The 22,008-nt window shown below is 30.4% G+C and overlaps 1 protein-coding gene across 2 annotated transcripts; it reads left to right on the plus strand.

Moving 5' to 3' along the window:
- Nucleotides 1-453: 453 nt before the first annotated feature.
- LOC122269158 (SAGA-associated factor 11 homolog) lies at nt 454-18,402 on the plus strand. 2 transcript variants are annotated; one of them, XM_087155877.1, is made up of 2 exons: nt 454-592; nt 17,745-18,402. In XM_087155877.1, the coding sequence occupies exon 2, from the start codon at nt 17,834-17,836 to the stop codon at nt 18,206-18,208; it is 375 nt and encodes a 124-aa protein (XP_087012003.1). In that variant the 5' UTR covers nt 454-592; nt 17,745-17,833; the 3' UTR covers nt 18,209-18,402. The 2 variants fall into 2 exon arrangements, with proteins under 2 accessions (XP_087012003.1, XP_087012004.1); XM_087155878.1 differs by lacking the exon at nt 454-592 and adding an exon at nt 9,393-9,484.
- The last annotated feature ends 3,606 nt before the right edge of the window (nt 18,403-22,008 follow it).

Raw genomic sequence — 22,008 nt, forward strand, 5'->3', positions numbered from 1 at the left:
TGACAAAACAGGATGCTCCAAACTTCAGTGTCCCTGGAAGCAATAGTCCCGCAGTGGATTGATCATTAAGACACAGTTTCCAACGTATCACCGAAGTAAAGCATCACTGGCTGCGGTCAGCGTGCAGGTGGGTGACCACTTGGATCAGTCTATGTAGGAACCAAGGGTGTGCGGTATCAGTCCTCGTTGAACTGTTCTACCGCAAAGTGCTCGACTTCGCTTGCAGGTCGTCGGGCTACCGAAGTGGGGGTGCCATCCCCTCTGCAGAGGATCAAAACTGTGATGGCATGTCTTCGGATCAATCGTCAGATGTTTCCTAAACTGTCGCCAATAGCCCATTGTGCAGCTCTAGTGCGACGTAAAGGAACTACAGCAACCCAGAAAGTAATAGCTGTTTGAAGTGGACCTTAGTCTTACAGAAATGTGAAGTGGGAAACGGTTTTATAAATATATTCTAACCAGTGTTAAAAGACTTTTACATAAAAAAGAAGCAGTTGTGCTGTGTGTATTAAAATGAAGAATTTAACGATGTTTTTTTGTGTTTGTTTAAAGAGTTTAGAAAACCAAATAAATTTGCTTGACTAATCTCACTGTAAGTATCTTTAATTAATGATTATATTATTTGAATTTATTGCTATTTATTTTATTTTAAGATCTTTAAAAGCGTTCTTTAGCAATGAATTATTTTTAACATCTTTAAATCGTCACATCTGTTATTGTTTTAATGAATTACTAAAAGAATTTGATGATGTATAATGCAATGAAAACCGGTTTATCGTATGCGTTTAAATTAGTAGTTTAAATTTAAACTTTAGAAGTAAAATTTAAAGAGTTATAAGTCGAAAAACTTTATTTTTTATTGGACATGCAAAGAATCTTTGAAATTTTAAGGATAAAATTATAAGATCAGAGTCAAACTGAAAAATAAAGTGTTAAGGAACATAATTTACCATTTAAAAAAGGATATTTTTTTGTTCGTAAAACTAGACTTTTACAGTGCTATTGTGTGTTTACATCTTCCTGTTCTCAAGATTTAAATGTTGTTAGCAGTACTCCCTAACATACTTGAATAAAATATTTAAACCTGTTACATTTAGCTTTGAAAGTATTTGTGCTCTTGGATATTTTCCTTCCTTGATCTTTCTTAATCTTTTTAAAAACGCTATTTTAAAAAAAATGTGTCCGTTAGTAAGAACTCAGACTTATGTTTTTAAGTAAATGCGTTATTTTTTTTTTTTTTTTTTTTAGGAATAAGTATATTTGTTTCATCAAAAGTTACTTTGATTTTATCAGACTTGTACTTAGAAAAACAAAACATTTAAGTGACTTAATCTCTATTCTACATTTTTCAGGACATTCTAGATAATTGCCCTTAATGGGTTAACCGTCATAAGATAAATACGGGTCCCACGGACCTAGGGCCCCTCACTTGAAACGTTAAAAGCTAAGACTCTTTGTCATTAAAGCTTGATAAACAACTGTTTGCCACCACTTTTTAAAACGGACACTCGTAGAAAACATTTGCTTGAATAATATAAGTTTCAAGACGCAGATTTCTGAAATTTTTAAAGTATACGGCATAGCATGAAATTTAAAGCACGTTCTCATTAAAACTGGCTTTACGTCCACTTTTGTAAAAAGAGTTTAATTCCTTTCAAAGATAGACGAATGCAATGTAAAAAATATTGGTGCATAGTTTCCGCCATTTTTGGTGTTTTAGTAAACAAAAATCTTTTACAGTGCATGGAGTCACATTTTTTATAAACTTTTTAACTGCTATAGATTTATGAATTTATTCATATTTTTTGTTTGTTTACTGACAACAAATATTAACATGCACATTAGAATCAATTTATGGCTTCATTGCAAAAATTAGCACATTTTTAGTAATATATCTGCACTAATTCTTTAAATTTTGACAATTTTATATATTTTTATGCATCATAACTAGTTCTGTACTTAAAATTGTATTTAGTTTACCTCAGCACCAAAAATGATGGCAATTATACACTAAAATTTTTTACAGTGTATAGACAATATTGATCTTTTAATAAGGGTTTCGAAATGCAAGTTTGTGAAATTAATTTCGAAAGTATACCTTATTAACGGGGTTGTAATGGTGCATTCGGCCCTTTTACAACGTATCGGTACTTTTCTGTTAGCTTTAACGCAGTTCCTAAGCTTAAAATCAAATATATTTTCAGAATTTTGGTCAAAGAGAAAGCAAAAACAGTACATTTTAGGACCGTAAATTAATATTTAAACGAGGAAAAAAAAACACAAGCTCTTTAAAACCAACGAATACTTTTTCACGGAGACTTTACTAATAACATCAAAAATAATTTAGTTTCATTATTGAACTTGAATGTGTTTTTAATAAACACTGTTCAACTCCTATTTCAATCCGACTTTGGTATTTACCGTCTCTCATACTTAGTAGTGATTCATTTACTTTCGGTTGCCCTAGTTTGTATATTAATTTGAGACCCCTAATGTGTATATTTATTTCACTCTTAACACGCATTTTTAAAGTACATAATAAGGATAGTCATTTTATTTATTTACCGTCGTTGAACAGCCGACCCAATTTTTGAGTTCACGACAACTAAGGTTCAACTCCGTAGTCTTGTAATTTTGAACTCGATCCAGAAGACAAGGAAACACCTGTATCAAGTATTGGGAGAAATTGGCCTTCGTGAAGGACTTTTTGATGGAACTAACCCGCATTTGCGTCACATGGAGAGGAAAACCACGAAAACTTTCCATGGTTAGCCTCACGGCAAGGGGACTCTAACCCATGATCCGCCTACCACTGAGGATATTTTATGTCAGCACTTTTTCGGTGCAAGCAGGATTCAGAATTCGTATCGACCAGCCATCGCTGGGATTCGAAACAGGTTCATTGGAAGGCGAATGCTCTATCCCCTGAGCCATCACAGTTCAAGAATAATTATTATCGAATACTATGCGTATTTGGTTGCGTGGAAATTTCTGAACTTATAATACAAGTATATTTTATATTACCGGCGTTAACCAGCCGATCAAACTCTAAGTTTACGACTAGCAATGTTAGACTTCGTAGCCTTGTAATTTTGAACCTAATCCAGCAGACAAGGTAACTCCTGTGTCAAGCATTGGGACAAACTAGTCTTCATGGAAGTCTTTTTGATAGAACTCATCCACTTTTGCGTTATATAAAAAGGAAAATCACTAAAACCTTTGACGGTTAGCCCGCCGGCAAGGGGATTCTAACCCATGATTAGTCAGCACTGTAGTCGGTGGGAGAGCAAAATTAGTTTCAACCAGTCGCCGGGATTTATTCCTTTTCTAGAATTATTCTCTATATTGGAAAGAAAACAAAGCATGCAAATGTCTTAATTTGAATTTCTTTCACCCTCTTTCCCTCCACCCCCGGGTGGCGATTTTTCTTAATCCAGCGGCATTTCAAGACGCGTTCTTCTGTTTGACATTTTCTTAAATAAGAAGAAAGCTTGATTATTGAGTTTTTTTTTTTAAATTCCAATAACAAATTTTAAAAGAAATAAAAGCTTGTATTATAAGTGGGACCAGCCACAACGAAGAGGAAAACGTCTGAAATAAAGAATCGTTAAAGGCCGCCGATTAATAAATTACACTCCAGGTGAGTTGTGTTTTGAGGGCAAAACTACAACACTGCTTGTAAACCTGGTGTGTAAAACAAATTTTTAAACATAAAAAAATCTTTTTTACTGTCATTTTCTAGATAAAGTTAACTGCAGCACAAAGTAAGGATCTATTTTAAAGATGGACACATTTATCACAAATATTTTTTCTAAATTATAGTTTTCGCTGTGCAAATTGGTGAAATTGCCGCATGCAGTGTTCCTAGTAAAATTAGAAGTTGAGGCCTGTTTTCATAGGAAAAGATTTACTTTTTTAACTGACATTTTTCTAAAATTTGCAACTCAAATATAGTGTTTAGCACCATTTTAAAGATGAACTCTCGTGGAAAATTTTTCATTTTGTGGTTCGAATTTGAGAAATTAATGTTTAAAATTATCTTTGAACCCAAATGTTCTTTTTATTCTTCCGTTTTTTTCTTGCGTCAGACTTAGTTAAAAGTACAGTTTGATTTCGTAACATTGAATAGAAAATAAGCTTTCTATTTGTATTTTTTGTAGTGTAACTTTCTCTTGGTAAAATTCTGTTTTCAACCAACTAATCTTAAGGGTATTTTTTTTTTTCATTAACCGAAAAAGGTCTCATGTCCTATTGTTCAATTAAACAACAAAAGCTTTAAACTTTATTTCTAATAATTAGAACTTCTATAATTTTTTTTACTTTTGAAAGATGTATTTAACAACAGAAGCTTACGATAGGGTTTACGAAATAAAATTTAAAAAAAATAATAAGTTTTAAAATATGCTGTGTTCTATTAAGAAAATCTAACATTATAAGGCAATTCTCATTAACAAACTGTTTTACAGTAATATACTAGTCCATACTATAAAATAGTTATAAATAGTATATAGTAATACTTAGGTGTTTTATAAAGACCACCTTTAATGTGAATTTTTTGAGTCCTTATCAAAAATGAAAACTGAATTGCATAAACATTCGAGTGACAAATTAATATTAAGGCGAGATAAGAAAAAGTTAAAGAAAAACGTTATCGAAATATGGCGAATTACAGTAGAGGAATTCATAGGTAATAAATATCAAAACAGGTTTAATTGAAGGAGGAATCTTAAACGTGATTCTAATAAACGTTTCTCAACTCCTCTATTTTCTCCTGCTATCAGACCTGTCTTGTTGCTTATTACATCTACTTTCCTGTACTGCAATTCCTAATGCCTATACATTTTGTTTAATTTTTAGAATGATTATAAAAATCATATTAATCACAATCTTTACGGAACATGCAGCATAAGCTGTGAAATACACTGGTTATCATAAATTAAGGAAAATTCACAAAAATCGCGATAACTCAAGAAATTACACATGGAATTTTATGAAACTTACCCACAATATACAACACATAGTAAGGTATTAAACAACATAAAAAGAAATTATCAGACATTAATAGTAGTATAGAAATTAGCACATGTATAAAATAAACAAATTGGAAGTATCGGTTTGCAATAGAAAAAGTACCTTTAATATGGAATATGATTGCCTCTAGAAGCAATACAGCACAAACAGCGATGTGTGATGCTTTCAATTATGCGGTCTATCAGTTCAATAGGAAGTGAGAGCCATTGCTCTTGTAAAGCAGTTGCAAGCGTGGCAAGGGTCTGAGGGGGCGGATTGATGGCAGATACACGCCTCCCTAGAGCATCCCAAACGTGCTCGATAGGATTCAAGTCCGGGGATCGAGCTGGCCACTCCATGCGAGTAATTGTTTCCTGTTGAAGATAATCATCAACAATGCGAGCTCTGTGTGGTCTTGCATTATCGTCCTGTAACAGGAAGCAATCACCAATTGCCCCGGCATATGGGCGCACATAAGCATCAAGGATGTTGTCTCGATAAACCTGAGCATTCACGGTTCCCCTTGGAAAGACATGGAGGTATGTGCGCCCTCCTAAGGATATGCCTCCCCAAACACAGACACTGCCTCTTCCGTATGCATCTCTTTCACGGATGTTTGATGGATGATAACGGGTCCCAGGTTCTCTCCATATCAAATAACGTCTACTGTCACTTTCTAGACTAAACCTGGACTCATCCGTAAAGAGAACAGGCCTCCATTGATCTGACGTCCAGTGGACATGTTGTCGGGCCCACTGCAAACGGTCTCTCCTATGGCGTGATGTGAGCGGCACGCAAATGGCTGGTCGTCTCGCATACAGACCACCTTCGTGGAGCGTTCTGCGCACAGTTGACGTTGACACCAACCTTCCGGTGGCTGCAGCAAGAGAGGATCTAAGATGTGTCGGAGTAGCGGTTCTATTCCTGCGTGCACTTAATGTCAAATATCGGTCATCGGCACTGGTCGTAACAGTTGGCCGTCCTTGACTGAACCTCCTAGATGCCGAATCTGTGGTTTGAAATTGCCTCCAAAGTCTATGAACCACAGATGGACTCACATTTAGCCATCTGGCCACTTCTGATTGACTCTGCCCTGCCTCTAGTCTCCCGATGGCTCTCCATCGTAGTTCTTCAGGCAAATGATGCCTAGAGGTCATTATTACGAATTGGCTATCTCAGATTTTCAATGTCGCAATCACAGTAAAATTTGTGTGCTTTCTCTCAAACTTGGACTTTTATGCTCCAGGCAGATGACGTAAGCCGAGTGCAGCGCCACTAATTTGCATATTGCAATTTTACTCAGCTACTCTTAGTGGACAACATATGCAAATTTTGCACGGTTTGGCTTACTTTTGAAAGAGTTATCGCTATTTTTGTGATTTTTCCTTAATTTATGATAACCAGTGTATTTTAGAGCTTATAATAGCATCTTTACATCTCTTTATATATGTAAAAAGTACAAATTCAATTAGTTCTTACGTCTTAGCATTAAGAAGAAAAATAAAAGTCGCAATAAAAATAGAATGCGATATTTTAAGTTACGAAATCAAAAACAAAAACGTACTTTCTTTGAATAAACATACCTTTTTTTCGACAGATTTAATTGACAGATGTGCTTGATCATAATTAGCAAAACTTAAGGCTATTTTGATTTGAGTAACTACATAAAATCACTAACGATTCGGGTCTATTATGATGAAAAAAACGTATGTGAATTTTAGCATTCATAGTTGCCTAATTGCAACTTTAAAAATGTACTTATTTCATGTCATTCTAAACTTTATTCCTGAAAAATGAATGTCCCTGCTAAGAAACTAAAATATAGCCTGTAAAAATTAGCTTATCTTGCATCAAATCAAAGCCGCTATAAAATTTAGAGGACGCCACAGCACTGGAGAAACTTATCGTCGCAAATCATCTTTCACCTAATTTAAAGTATAGAAAAAGAGAGTACGGACAAACCTGGAGTAAACCATGAAGTTTTAATTACTGAAAAGAAATTTTTAAAGCTTCAAAATTAAAATAAATTATAAGAAGATAACTCTGGAATACGCAATTGAGAAGTTCTCTTCCGATAATTTGTTTGCATTTTGATATTTTGAAATTTTCTTCATGACTTTAGGTTTGCCTGAATTCACTTTTTCTTTCTTTTAAATTAGTAACGGAGGTGAAGGAGAATTTACGACGAAAAGTTTCTCCCTTGGTATGGCGACCTCTTGAGCTATGAGCTAGCATTTACTGAAAGCATTACCTGGCAGTCGAAGTTTCAAGTGTTGTGATTACATTATTAACCATTTTTAAAAAGATATCGTGGGATATATAAAGATTTATATTGAGTGAGATGTGTATAAAATTCATTTTATCAAAGTCGCAAAGTGGAGATAAATCTGAAACAAAAATATTTTGGTTATTGAAGAATTTTAAACCTGCCATTCATAATTTCATAAGTAAATCTAAGGAGTAGTAATAAGAGGAGTGGTAATACGAGGACAATCTGGATGAAAAATGATTTCGACGGCAAGGAATGATCGATAAATTCACCGGCAATAAACAAGTGAAGTTTCAAAACTCTTCAGCGAAAAATTATGTTACTGATTTGAAGAGTTTCATAACAAATAAATCTGCAAAATGTCTAAGATGAAGAAAACACTGAGGTTTAAGAAGTTTCAAAATTGTCCAGCAAAAGCGCAGCCAAGCAACTAGCCCCATTTTTAGGGCTGTATCTTTTAACATTTCACATGTTACAGAAAGGAAGAGTCTTATCGGATACTAATGAGAAAGACATAAAAATGTAGAAAACACTGAAGTGTATGAAATATCATCGAAACTAGACTGATATAAGCTAAAAATATTATGCGGATGATGAGTGGAACAAAATTATATTTTCATATAATTTTTTAAACATCTGGATGGCTGTAACTCTATTGGAAGAATTTCATCTGCAACAGAAGGAATGCTTCAATCAACAAATAGGAAGAGGATTGGTAATGATTTGTGGAGTCTTTAATTATGACAGATAGTATCATGGCAAATTTCGAGACACATGGTCTTTATATAAACAAAAAATAAAGGATATTTACATTTTTACTTGTTTTTACATGTATGTACTTTCTATTTTTTTATAAGGATTTAAGTATTTTTTTTAAGAATTTTAACATTATAAATAACTATAGAAAAAAATAATTTTCTTTTTACAAATAAAATAATGATTTTATGAGGTTTTGATTCTATCTGTATTGCGTATTTCATATTTTTTGTTGTTACTTGCGTATTAAAGACTCAAATTATCTGTAAAAAAAGTGATATAAATAAAAATAAAAAATTTACAAAAAACCACAATAATCAAATAGTGTAAAAATTTTAAGGCTAGTTATGAGTGGGTAGTGTTAAATATATTGTTAAAAATATTATATCGTGGTCATACATAGATAATTTTCTAATAAAAATTTACTAAAAAATAGCTGTTTTTGGCCTCTTTGGGGAAGCTAAAACATAAGCCCCCCCCCAAAAAAAAGAGCTTTTATTTTAAGGTGATATATTTTTCATACATCTCAAAATTTTGATAAGGTCTTTTTTAGTTTATTTTACTAATTATGTACATATAATTATGCATTATAGTACATAGATTCAATGTACTATAAAATATTTGAAGTGCAATATATAAGAACAAAAAAAAATGTGAGTAAAAGATTTTAAAATTATCTAAATCTGAAATAAATTTAAACCTTTTTTGCATATTGTAAGATAATTTTATGTATTTCTACACATTTTTGTCATGAAGCAAAATCCGCTAAACTCAATAACGTATATATAAATAATAAAACTATCTTAAAGTTTACTTTAATCGAATTTCAAAACTTTCCTATAATTTTTCATTGTAATCAAAAACTCCGATCAAAGTGTGCGAGTCCTATTATATTTTTTACAAAGACTATCGCTTTATAAAGGCATAGAAATAAAAATTAAAAAAATCTTAAAATATATTTTAAGTGATAAAATTATATAAAATTGTTGCTCAGTATATTGAAAGCTGAATCTTGGAAGGATAAAATAAATGACAAAATTAATAAGTTATGATTAAAGAAGTTTAATTTTATTCCATTTTGGCTGACGTGTTTTACGGATAATCCTTTTACAATATTTCAAATAAAAAATAAAGGATACTTTTGACCTACTCAAATAATATTTAAAAAAGATTAAATAAACATTTCGCGCACTGAAACAAGCGCATAGGATTCTAGCTTTTGACTAATTCTTAGAAATCTCTCAATTTTACGGATATATTTTACATAACTATTACAGTTGAAGCTTGATTGCCAATAGAATGTGTGCATTTGTATCACGTGATTAGAAATCACGCTTATATTTAAGCTATTTTTTTAAACTTGAGTCTTTTTATCTAAACCTTTCACTTGAAGCAGTCGCCTTTAGTTTTGATTTCCCGTCTTATTAAATTTCTGTATCCCTGTCCTTAGTAAGTAATTTTTTTATTATTCATACATTTTCTTACTACGCATTTTAAATATAAAAACAAAGTTATTATAAATATTTATCATGTCTTCGCATCTGTTAATTTTAAAAATAATATAAAATTGTTGTAATTTATATGTTGTCTGTATAACATATTGTAAAATCGACCACTATGGTTGGATGTTAATGGAAACAATATGGTTAGATGTTATTAAAAAATTACTTAATTATCAAATAAAATCTAATTTAGTTGTCAAATTTGTCAGAACATGTATTAAAAAATTTCTTAAATACTTAGTTTCAAAAATCATGCAAATTTTCAGAAAATAATTTTTTGCCAAATAAGTTTCACTTAAATGATTTCAAAGATTTTTGGGATTTTTTTTACTTTAAATGAGAAAAAATAATGAAGTTATAAATTAAAATTTTCAAAGAATTAAATTTGTTTTGTTTCTAATGATTTGCCATAAAGGATCATATGATATCGTTTAGGATTTGTTAAATGATGCTAACAGCTTTAAACAAATTTACAGTAATCTACCGTAAAATATTCCGTAATCCACTGATTGATTAAAAATTTTTTTTTATATTTGTTAATGTAAGAAATTAGTTTAATACTTCACTAATACAGTCGAACACCGCTATAGTGTACCATCTATGGATCCAGCAATAAGCCCATATTAAAAAATTGTGCACTATGAATATTCAGTAGTATTGTTGGAAACAGTGATTTCAAGAGGGGGTACATTGTTAATATTGTTACATGATGCTAACAGCTTCTTTCTGTAATCCACTAATAACTGATTAAACAAAGAAAATGTATATATTAGTTAATGTAAGAAATTGATTTAATACTTGATTGATTTAAGTCCATAATAAACAATGATTCATTATGGATCCAGTAGTATTGTTGGAAAAAATTATTGCAATAGTACATAATTTGCTTTATAAATTAGTAACTAACTAAATATGCAGAGTGCTCTGAAATTAAGTTTCTTTACAAGGAATTTCTTCCTCTGATTTATTTATTTTTTAAAAAAAAACGTTAAAAAACGTTCAAAAATTTTTCCATATAACGAAGTAGTTGTCTCCCTATAACGAATTTTCTTAGATGTTCATCTTTTTGATTTCCATCGTTTTTGACGAAAGTTGCAATTAGAAGTTTTAATTTTTGTGCCACTAATTGGCTCCTTGATGTGTCTATTTTTGGAATAAATTCAGTGAGATGACTAATTTTAAACACTCCTTTGTAAAATATAAAAATCTAATTTTTATTTAAGTCATAATTATAAACTTTTGAACTTGCCACATAGATTAAAAATTCTGTATCATTCATTTAAATAATTGTAAAAGAGAAATTTGACCCAACTATAAATGAAACAGCAATTTCTCAGCTACTCATTATAAGCACCTGAAACATTAGCTGAACAGCAATTCAAACGCGACCTCTAAAAATGTTCGCTACAACAAAGTGTTCACTATATCCAGAATCCACTATAGCAGGTTTACAATGTATTTTATTTACAATGGGATTTAATATTTTTTAAACATAATATTTGAATGCTGACATTAAATGCGGGTCATAGAGTGTGTAACTAATACATCATAGTGTCATTTATTGTAGTTTAATAAAATTAACAAGACTTATTTTTTGAATCAAATATGTATTTTTTAAATTACCTTACCAGTTAGTGTGAACTTAAATCTTAATAAATCTACCAGAATTTTTATAACATATGTCTTAAATCAATTTCGTAATTTTATTTCAATTTAAACCTTAGTTTGTTGCTGAAGTTTTACTTTTTTTCTGTTACTGTCTTATCTAATTGTATTATGCCTTGGTTGGGAGTTATCCACCTTAGATAAAAAAAAATAAATTTATTTAATAAATTTTCTACCTTGTGCACTTTTATATTATAATAGAACTTTTATTTAACGTCCCCCGTGAATAGCGATGTCCCTCCCGCATTTAACGTCTTTTCAGCTGAGTGCCCCTAGTACTCTTTCCTCTATCAATAATGTAAAAAAAATTCCGTTATATAGAGCGCCCTCTAATACTATTTCTCTGAAATACCGTAGAGTTGGAATCTTGTACAATTTCTAATATCCTATAAAAAGAAAAACAAATGTGTTAGAAGCTTTGAACTTAATATCGCACTGCACAGTGGGCCAGCATCCAAGGTTTCGTTTGCCAAAATTAGTGTTTCGATAAAATTTATTTCAAAATTTGGGTTTTTTTATTTAGGAGTTTTTCTGTGCAGATAAATTGAATTTCGAAATACACTAAAAATACCCCCCCCCCCCCAAAAAAAAATGGCGGCTGAAATATGGCGAGCAAAAATAAAAATAATAATATAGTAGTACGTTTAAATAATTAAATATAGCAATGAAAATATAATAATTTCCCTAATTTTATATTAAAAATGAAAAAAAAAATTTATTTTCGAAGTAATATTACAAAATAACGCGAAAACGTGAAAAAAAAAACATAATTTTCGTTTTTCAGTATATTTAGTTCACCTTTGCAATACGGGCAAAATGGGGCAGGTTTTTTCGAAAGAGGAAACATCAAAGAGGACAACAACAAAAAAGTTTAGCTAATTACCACGTGGAACTTTTTGGAACTAAGTTTCGAAAGTCATTCAAACATTGTCAAATGATAAGATATAAACTATAAGTTTGTCAAGAGTATTAACTAATCCAACAAATTGAGAAATTTTACTATAATTTCAGACTAATTACTCTGATAAAAATGCAACAGAAAGGTGAAATTTCTATATATATTTCGGAAATAAAAATTTAAAAGTTACATTTTAAAAAAAAAATTTAACATATTTTTGATTAAATTCTACTCTTGTCGGTCCAAAAAGTAAATTATAATGTTTGGAATGATTATGAATACTTAATTTGGGCTATATTAAAACTGCCTACACATATTTTAGTTGAAAATTTAATTTTTGACTTTTGGCCAGAGATCATAGTCTTCTGGCCCACAGTGCACTCGTGGAAAAAGAGTTTCTAAAGACTATCGTTAGTGGATTCAGAAAAAACAGTTTTGCATCAGTTCCGATTAACATGGGAATTTTCATGTCCCCCATATAGCAACCTCCCGTTATTTACGACTTTTTTGTCCAGCCCGACGAGCATCGTTAAAACGAGAATCTACTTTATATTAAAATAAAATATGATATATTATAATCTATTATAATAAAATTTTAGTACATAGCTGCAAAATTCACTGAAGTGAAAGACTAATAAGTAACCAATCTACCCCCGAAGGAGTTTTTGGATAAGGGTTTCACCCGTTGTCAAGTGAACTAAACACTACAAAATTACAGTAAAGAAAATCAAAACCAAAAAGATTGATACATATAAGAAAAAATCAAATTGAAAAAATCAAGCAGATAAAAATGAAACAGAATCCTCAAAAAAAGTTAGAAGCACTTAAAACATCTAAATGAGTAACCAACAATAAATGGTTAATTTTACTCATTTACACTTTTCACAACATAATTTTCATACTGATAGTAAAATAACAGTTGGGGGGGGGAGACAAAATTGTTTAGGCATATAAGTTTTCTGCTCAATAATAATAATATAGATAATATAGATAAGAAAAGAAGGAAAGATATTAGTAAAGAAGGTTGGCTTTTTAATTCGATCCACTCTAACTAGCAATGAAATAGTTTATATACATAATTGCATAGTATGAGTAACCAATTAGGTGCTTTTAGTCATCTTTCCTTATTAGTAATTTCAGGAATTCTGCATATGCTTGCAAGTGATTTCTTAATGTTCATGTTCTTACAAGTTAGTAAAGCTGTACTTGTACTTTTAATCCCCGCAAATTTCATTAAGATGAAATAAATTGTGAACTCTTAAGCTGTGAAGCACTTTTTAAACTTACATAAGGACGATAAAATAAGACATTTAGAAATTTCTAAGAAAGGGGAAAATATGTGTTTATTGTTCAGTTATCATTAAAATGAAGCTTTTATGATTAGTTCAAATTTTTAATTAATTTGATATTAAAATTGAATTAATTGAATTAAAATTGATACAGTACATACTTCAGTAATTTCGTTGTTTCCCAAAAAATATATTTTTGAAATTTTTATATCTTAGCTGCAGAGATGTCAAGTTCGAGATGGGTCCAAAATTATTTAAAATGTGTTGGTTTCCCTCGTAAATCCGCATGGTTTTTTACTCGTTTCTGCTATGAGTTTCCTTATGGTTTTTAAAATATTCATATTTTAATACAGCATTACCACACCCGAATTTAATTTGCTATTGAGTGATCTGTTTTACTCTCGATTCGCGATGATTACCAAGCATTTCTACATATTTCTTGAAATCTCGATAATTACAATATTAGTACAACACGCGCATTTAAACTATGCATCAAATACCATCTTCCATTCATCATATTGTTTGTAAGTTCGAAACCCTCGATTGCATCATAAATTTGCGTGAATTTTGGATTGTTTTTCCAACAATTGTTGATACATTACCATCGTTGAACAACCGACGCAATTTAGGGCTTACGGCTACTGATGCTCAACTCCGTAACCTTGTAATTTTGAACCCAATCCAGAAGAGAAGGGAACTTCTGGATCAAGTATTGGGAGAAATTGCGTTTTATAAGACTTTTGATGAAACTAACCCAAATTTGCGTTACATGGGGAGGAAAACCACGAAAACCCTCCACGGTTAGCCTGACACCAAGCGGACGCTAACCCATGATCCGTCTACCACTGAAGATATTTTACGTCAGCACTGGTCGGTGCGAGGCGGGTGCGGAATCGAACCAGACTCACACCATTAGCAATCGATAGAGATTACCGCAGTTTTCAAAATCTTGATATTTTTAAGCCATGCTAAATACAAATCGCATATTTGATTAATTACTTTCTAGCACAGCACTCAATTTGCAACAATTTTATCGAAAAGTCTTGATCTCTTATGAGATTTTTTTTTTTTAATTCCGATGTATTAATAGCATTACGACAAGCGCATTTGAGAAATTACCTTTCGACTCACTCAATTTGCGATGATTTCATTTCGACGTAACTATTTCAATAGTTCAGTTAATGTCAGAAATTTTCATGTGTTTTTTTTTTTAAAACTATAAATTCGTCTTGCCTCTAATTTAAAATTGATTAAGCTATTTTTTTTTCTCGGCATCTGTTGAGAAAAAAAAGTGCTCGGATTTCAGAGGTCTGGATTTTTGAGGTTATATCTTTTTAAAAAGTTTTTAGATTTCCATAAAAGCATTAAAATGTTTATGTGTCTTGTGGAAATTCTGAAAACTTGCGAAGCATCCGCATGGAACTATCAGTGTTATATAAAAATTTCCCTCTTGAAAAAGTGTGTCCAAACTCCTTCATATATATAAAAAATTTAACACATCCTAAATTTAATCCATACAAAGAAATTTGCCTAAATCATACTACCTCAGATTTCTGAAGAAGCATTGGCAAAGGAGGGACATCAACAGATAAATAAGAAAACTTCTTTTATGAGGTATAAATCTATGTTAAAAGAATTAAGTTGCTGTGCAAATGGTTAAAATATTTAGGTTTATCAGTTTTGCAAGTTTTCAATGTAATTTTGAACATCCTCTGTAAGGATACGGCATATAGTAAAAATATGTCGAATGTTAAGAGGAAGGTAATAAATGCATTATATAACTGTTAAACTAGTCAACCGTATTTAAAATGTTTCTTGGTGAACTAAATATTTTTTGAGATAATACTTTGAAACTCTAAGTAGTTCCCTGAACTGTACTTTATGTGAGGTTCTAAATTGTACCAATACAATTTAGGAGCAACAGATTAACTTCACCAGCTAGACAAGTCGTTTCTCAAGTCCTTTAAACTGTATTTACTTCATCTAAATTGTTGAAGAAAGGCTGCAAACTATACCTGGACACCCAATACAAAGTTCCCCATCTCGTGAAGTGTAAGGCTGCAACAATTAAAAACTTTGTTAAAAGATTGAGTGGCCCACAACTCTCTCAACCTTTAAACTTTTTGCCAGTAAAATCTTATTCTGGATATGAATCAATCAGTAAGAAAAATTATTTCTTTAAAATAAGACATCTATTTTCTCTAAAAACTAGGAACAGAAATTCAATGAAAAATACCAAAACCTTAACCCTTATGTTGAAACAAGTAATGATCTATCTCAGTGGTTGCCAACTGGCGGGCCGGATCCGACCTGTGAAGCCTTTTTCTGTTGCCGGCGAACTAAAATATATTAGTTGTAATTTTTTGCGGACAATTTTCGTAAAAAATCTAGATGGCTTTAAAAAACTTTTCTTTCGTTAAAAAAAACCTAATTTCTTCGTTCTGCGAAATTTAACAAACCAACGCAGCAAAAAAATTTATTTCTTAGGTTTTGCATCCAAGAAAATATTTATTCAAATACAAAAATAATCGTGTATGTTGCTTAAAAATCTACTTCTAATTTGTAATTCAATACGTTTGTTTGTACAACTTGATAAAAATCTGACAATAATATTTAATGCTCCTTCAAACATAAGAGCCCTATATAAAATTTTGATAAAGTTGCAGCCTGCCACTTGACTGGTGTTTTTAATTGCGGCCCCCGCCCTCATGTAAGTTGGAAACCCCTGATCTAGCTGATGGTGCTTTGACAGAGAGTTCTTTTCCTGATATTGGAGATTTTTATCAAATCAATTTCTCTAATTCCCTAACCTAATAACAATAGGAAAACTATTTTTTGATCACAAAAGAGATATAGTCTTAACAAACAGTCCTTATGAAAATTAACTGAAATTAGAAATTAACATAAAATTAATTTACTTAATAAAAATTAAGAGTTAGGTCAATCCAATCTAAAATTTTTAATTTATATATTTTTACCACACTAATTTAATTCAAAAGTTATAAAAATTTTTAACTAAAATTAAACATAAGTATTACCAGCAAGAAATCAAAACCAGTTAGGGCTATAAGGTGTTTGGAAATTAAAGAACAAAAATTTAAGGGGTAACAGAAAACATCTGAACAACTAATTTTCACCATACACTGCATGGGCAGAGTGAAATCGATGAGGCACTAGGGAGTATATGTTACTGTCACATGAAAGAGCAAAACATTAAATATATAGAAGAGGTAATAAATTAATTTTGACAGTGTGTGTGTGGCAAAATTACAGAAACTGCTCAAAAGAACGGTGATGCAGGAGTTACACATGTGATATAGCGAATGGCGTACATCGTCTAATTTACGTCAAATTAATTTGCATCACCTCTATCCCTTTGGGGTTTCATTGTTTCGTGAAACAGAAACGGAAATCTCTTAGTGGTTTTCGGCTTGCTCTCTGTCCAGGCATTGTATGGGGAAAATTACTTGTTTAGATGTTTTCTATTACCCTATAGATTTTTGCCCATGAGTTTGGAAACACCCTGTATACTGAACTAAATACACTTGTTGTCATCAATAAAATTTAACCTAAACATTGCTTTGTCTTAGGCTTATTCTGCTGAAGTTATGGTGCCCAAAAAGTCACCCTTAACTTTGTTGTAGATATTATGCTCAGTATTTTCTAGGCTTATAATTGATGATAATATTTCTGTGTGTATATAAACATATAGATATATATCAGCTGGAGAAAAAAAACCATTACATTTCTTATTATACAATTTCAATTAGGATTAATCATTGTCTACTTATTTACTAAATTAGAATTCAGTATTTTCCAATTTGGTACAATTTACAAGGTACCAAGTGGTATGAATTAAGCAACCAGTTTCCTAAATTTAAATTGTAACACTTGCAGATCTGATGATAACTATTAATTATTTATTGCATAAATATTACCAAAAAAAATTAAGAGGCTGAATAATTATTTCAAGATTAAAATATTTCAAAAGTAATTGGAAATAACTTGTGATAGGTAAAAATTTAAATGTGAAAATTTGTATTGCAACTATCAGAAATTTATGTGTGAACTGCATTTATTTCAGAAATTAAAATTTACTTTTGATTTGTTTGTTTTTAAAAAAAAAAACAAAATTTAAATATTTAAGAAAATTTAACTAGTTTGATTGTAACTTGCTTAGCATTTTAGAAACTACAAAAACTCCTTGTTCATTCAGCATCAGTTTTAAAATTCACAGATTCATAAGGTAGTATATTTTATTCAACCTATTTTACGTTGCTGAATTTGAGTGGGCATAACCATCGAAAGGGAGTTAGTAATTTAGATAATTTACATAAACTTTTCTTTATTTTTAGGGTAAATCTAAACTAATCTAAAGCGACAAAACAGTCAAAGCAGTTTTCTCTTCTGAAACTTTAATTTTGGTTCCTACTTTGTCTCAAAAATGCCTGATACTAACACCGCACAACAGGAGGATAGATCTTCAAGTGATTGTGAAGAAACCAAGAAAGTCTCGACAGGTTTAAACATGCCTATGGATTTAACAGCAGAAAGCAACAATATGAAAAGAAAAATTGATTCAATTTATCTTGAAGATGATTTAAGACATGAAGAATCCAAGGAATCTACAAGTGAAGATGAAATGCATAATCAAAATCCTAATGTGGATATATTTGGATATAGTTTAACTTCAAAAAAGCATCTGGCTAAATTTACTGTTAACTGCCCTCACTGTTCAAGAAAAGTAGGTGCTCTTCGATTTGCTTTTCATTTGGCTCGCTGTATGAAAACTGGAAGCAGAAGAACTGGACGTCGCTAATAAGCTAATTTCTTTTAGTACTTCAAAGATTATAAGAAAGATAGATTGTAATGCTGCTTATTAAGTTTTTCTTTCAAAGTATTAAACAGGACACAATATGATTGTTATGTTAACGATATACATTTGTATTTTTCTAACATCTCTATTTTTTAAACAAAATGTTATGGTTAAAATTAAAGGTTTGAAATTTATAATCTGTAGTTTTCATTTCTATGTCTACATTGTACTTCATTTTATAACTTTATAATTTAAACCCTGTTTTTTTTTTTTTTTTTTTTGGTTAGTTTGTATTTTAGTTAAGAAAGAATACCTAGTATTGAAGAGGTTACTTATTTTAAATAATTAAGAAAGTCTTGATCATGATAAATAAAAATACCTAATGCAAAAAAAGCAATTCAATAACTAATTTTTAGTTAATTTAAAAAATTTTAAAAAATTCAACTCCACAATATTATACAACCTAATCTGTGATTCCCTTTACTGGAAGATCTTTAAATTTCTAAAAAAACCTAGATTTCAAGTGAAGATATTCAGTACGAAACAAAATAAAACAAGCACCAGTTCATGAGAATTTGAAAAGACGAATAGACCAGGGGGGGGGGGAATAGGACCAGACCTCTATACACTACGTAAAAATTTATCAAAATAACACTTTTAGATCAAAGCTATTGAAATCAAAACGGCATTTAGATTATTTGGAATAATGAAAAGAATTGGAAGCAGTTATAATTTATACCAATATGACTAGAAACTTAACAGAATTTTAAATATTGTTTGGTGTAACGGTTAAAGTATAACGGTTTGTGATGATTCATTCATGCCAATGTATCAACACACATTTGTCAACACCAAAATCTGGTTCCAAATTATTGCAATAGGTCGATTAATCCAAGATTACCCCTCAAGGTCCCACAACCTTGAGACATCTCACTGCTCTTTCCTTTTGTGTCAAATCTTGCTTATCGTGCCATTTGATCAGGTTTCACTCTTAATGTTTGGCCTAGTGCAGAAGGTTTTGGTTTCTGCGCCATTAAACACTATGCAATTCAATTCAACCTGATCACCTAATCATTATGCAATAAGAAATTTTTTTGACTTCATAGTTTGTCAAGTTTATTAGAAAAATTATCCATACAGATCCAATTAGGAAATGTGGGACGCCTAACAGAAATGAATCAATATTTTATTACTTCTCTATCAAATACTTTGAATTTAATGAAGATCAGAGAAGCATGAATTTGTTACGTATCAAATTATGTTTTTTTTAATTGCATTTATTTTTACTTTTTTTCGTTAAAATGTAAGTTTAAGTTTCTGGAACATCAATAATTGACGTTTTTTTTAACATAAATTATTTTTGCCATAAAGTACATTTCATGGAATAACATATAAATGCCTCAGTAGCCAAATTGATAAAACAAAAGTAAATAATTCACAAAAATAAACATAAACAGTAATCTCCAGAAAGATTTCTGAAAAAATGTATTATTTAATGGCTAAAAAATTTTCATCTAGTACTGTTAAACATTTTAGATACATGTTTTTAAAATGTATACAGTAAACAATTTCTAAAGTGCTCTGAAAGTACAATTTATAATAATGTAGAAAAAGGAGTTTATCAATTTAGCTTATGAAAACATTCATATAATCTTACTTATTTCAAAATATAAGTTCCTTCCAGAGAAAATATCAATAAAAATATTTTGTATGTCTGTTATCAAGAATAAAAGAAAATTTGTGTGAAGTTACAGCTTTGAGCAACACATGTAACAGCATAGATTGTTGCTATTTCTGAATCATAAATTTAAACTCTTTTTTAGAGTGATTTTTTTTAAAGAAAATTAGTATTGAAATAAAATAAAAAAATATTGAATGTCCTAAAGGAAATACAAAAAAAAAAAAAAAAAGTTTGACCATGATCCACTGTCTTCTGTTAGTGATAAAAGATGTGAACAAATGGTGCTTATGATACTCTATTGTATTGTTTTTAAATGAGTGTAAGCAATAAAAATTGAGGAACTTGTTTCAAATAAAGATTAAATAAATTGTTTTAGCATCTAAATTTAAGTTTTTTTCACTTCCTAATAAGTTTTTCTATTCTTCACAACTATTCAAAGTACTTACAAAAACTCTGCAGGATAAACAAACTTAGTAATATTTTAATAGCTGTTTTAAAAAAAATAAATTTTGACTCATTTATACTATGCCAGACTATATTTTTATAATGTTTGAAGCAATTTGTATCAATATACTTGTTATTAAAAAACAATAATTAAAAATCAAGTATTTTCAAAATCCAGAAAATTCTCAGCTTCAAATAATTCTTCAAAGAAAAGCTAATATTGGATTTAATTTCCTTTTTCTATTTTAATCCTCTTTTTAATAAGTGGAAGCATCAAGGACTAAAATTACACAAAAATATAAAAATGTGGGTTCAAATGTTTTTTGAAAATCTTTTAAAAAGTGTAGAATTTCAAAGTTTATGCATGGAGGTGAAGACTATATTTTGTGGGACGAGTGTGATGTAGAATCTATTGCAGAGTGTGATCTGTATGACAACACTGGTAACGTTATTGAATTCAACACTAATGAAGTTCCAGAATCTTTAAATTTGTCTCTTTATAGTATGTTTTAAAAGTTTTCATTGTGCTGAATTTTTTTAAATACTCTTTAATAATCTTCTTATTCCTGATTTTTTTTTTTCTGAGTGCAATTTAAATTGTTCTTAAAAAAACCTGTATATGTAAAGAAAATATGATGAGAAAATCTAAAATAATTGAATACTTAAAGCTTTTAAAAAGGGTCAATTGATACATAGTTATTCATTGCTTTAATTACATTGCTATTTCATAATGAACGGATGTCAGACTTTAATATTAGTGTATAAGTCAATCCTCTGATTTTCATAAAACTTTGGTGATTTGAAGAAGCGACTTATGGACAACATAAATATAAATATTTAGACACCAGGATAAATATAAATTATTTAATTACAGTAAAACTTGGAAGTTTTTTCAACATACGTCAAAATTCCATTGCTTTAAATTTCGTATATTATCCCAAATAGTTCCTAAATTATTTACCACTGCTTAAAGGGAATTACATATATACAGTGAAACCTCCTGTTATGGACACTCCTGCAAATCGGACGCCTCTCAATACGGACATATTTTTAATTCTCCGGGAATCTTCTATGAATAAACCATTACGTACATTCTCCGCAAAGCGGACAATCATTTTGATCCTGAAACGTTGTTTTTTATCTCTACAAATCGGACGCTATTTTTTCTAAATAAATTGCAAGCTAAAAAAATGCAACTTTTCACCATTTTTAAAGCATGTAAATAAAACTTTTTGCCTTATCCATAACTAAAAATATTGTTAAGCTATTTCACCACCGAAAAAGCAATCTTTCTCCTGTCACCTTGCCTTATCTTTGTAAAGAAAGGAGAGAAAATGGTACTGCACTCCTGAAATAATTCTGACATTGGCATCTTTTGATCTTTTCATCTGGACCACACAGGTTATGAGACCCCTCAAGTTGAAATTACTTCTCTCAATGCTTCTTCCCTATTGAAAATTTCTTTAATTTTCTTATCAATTTGAAGACTGTATTTAACACAACTGGGGTAAAAAAAAAGAGAACAGAAGTATCATCTTTGAGGTGTTTATATAAATGAAACATTTATTCAGACACTTGATAGCTGATCAATTGTGAATAATCATCTCCAAAGGTCCTCATGACTTACAGGTATGCATTACTTTTTTTTCTGTGAATCATGGGAGGTTTATTTTCCAAG

This window comes from Parasteatoda tepidariorum, chromosome 12 (genome assembly GCF_982258835.1).
Source record: "Parasteatoda tepidariorum strain Cologne lab strain chromosome 12, Ptep-v5.0, whole genome shotgun sequence".
NCBI lineage: Eukaryota > Metazoa > Arthropoda > Arachnida > Araneae > Theridiidae > Parasteatoda > Parasteatoda tepidariorum.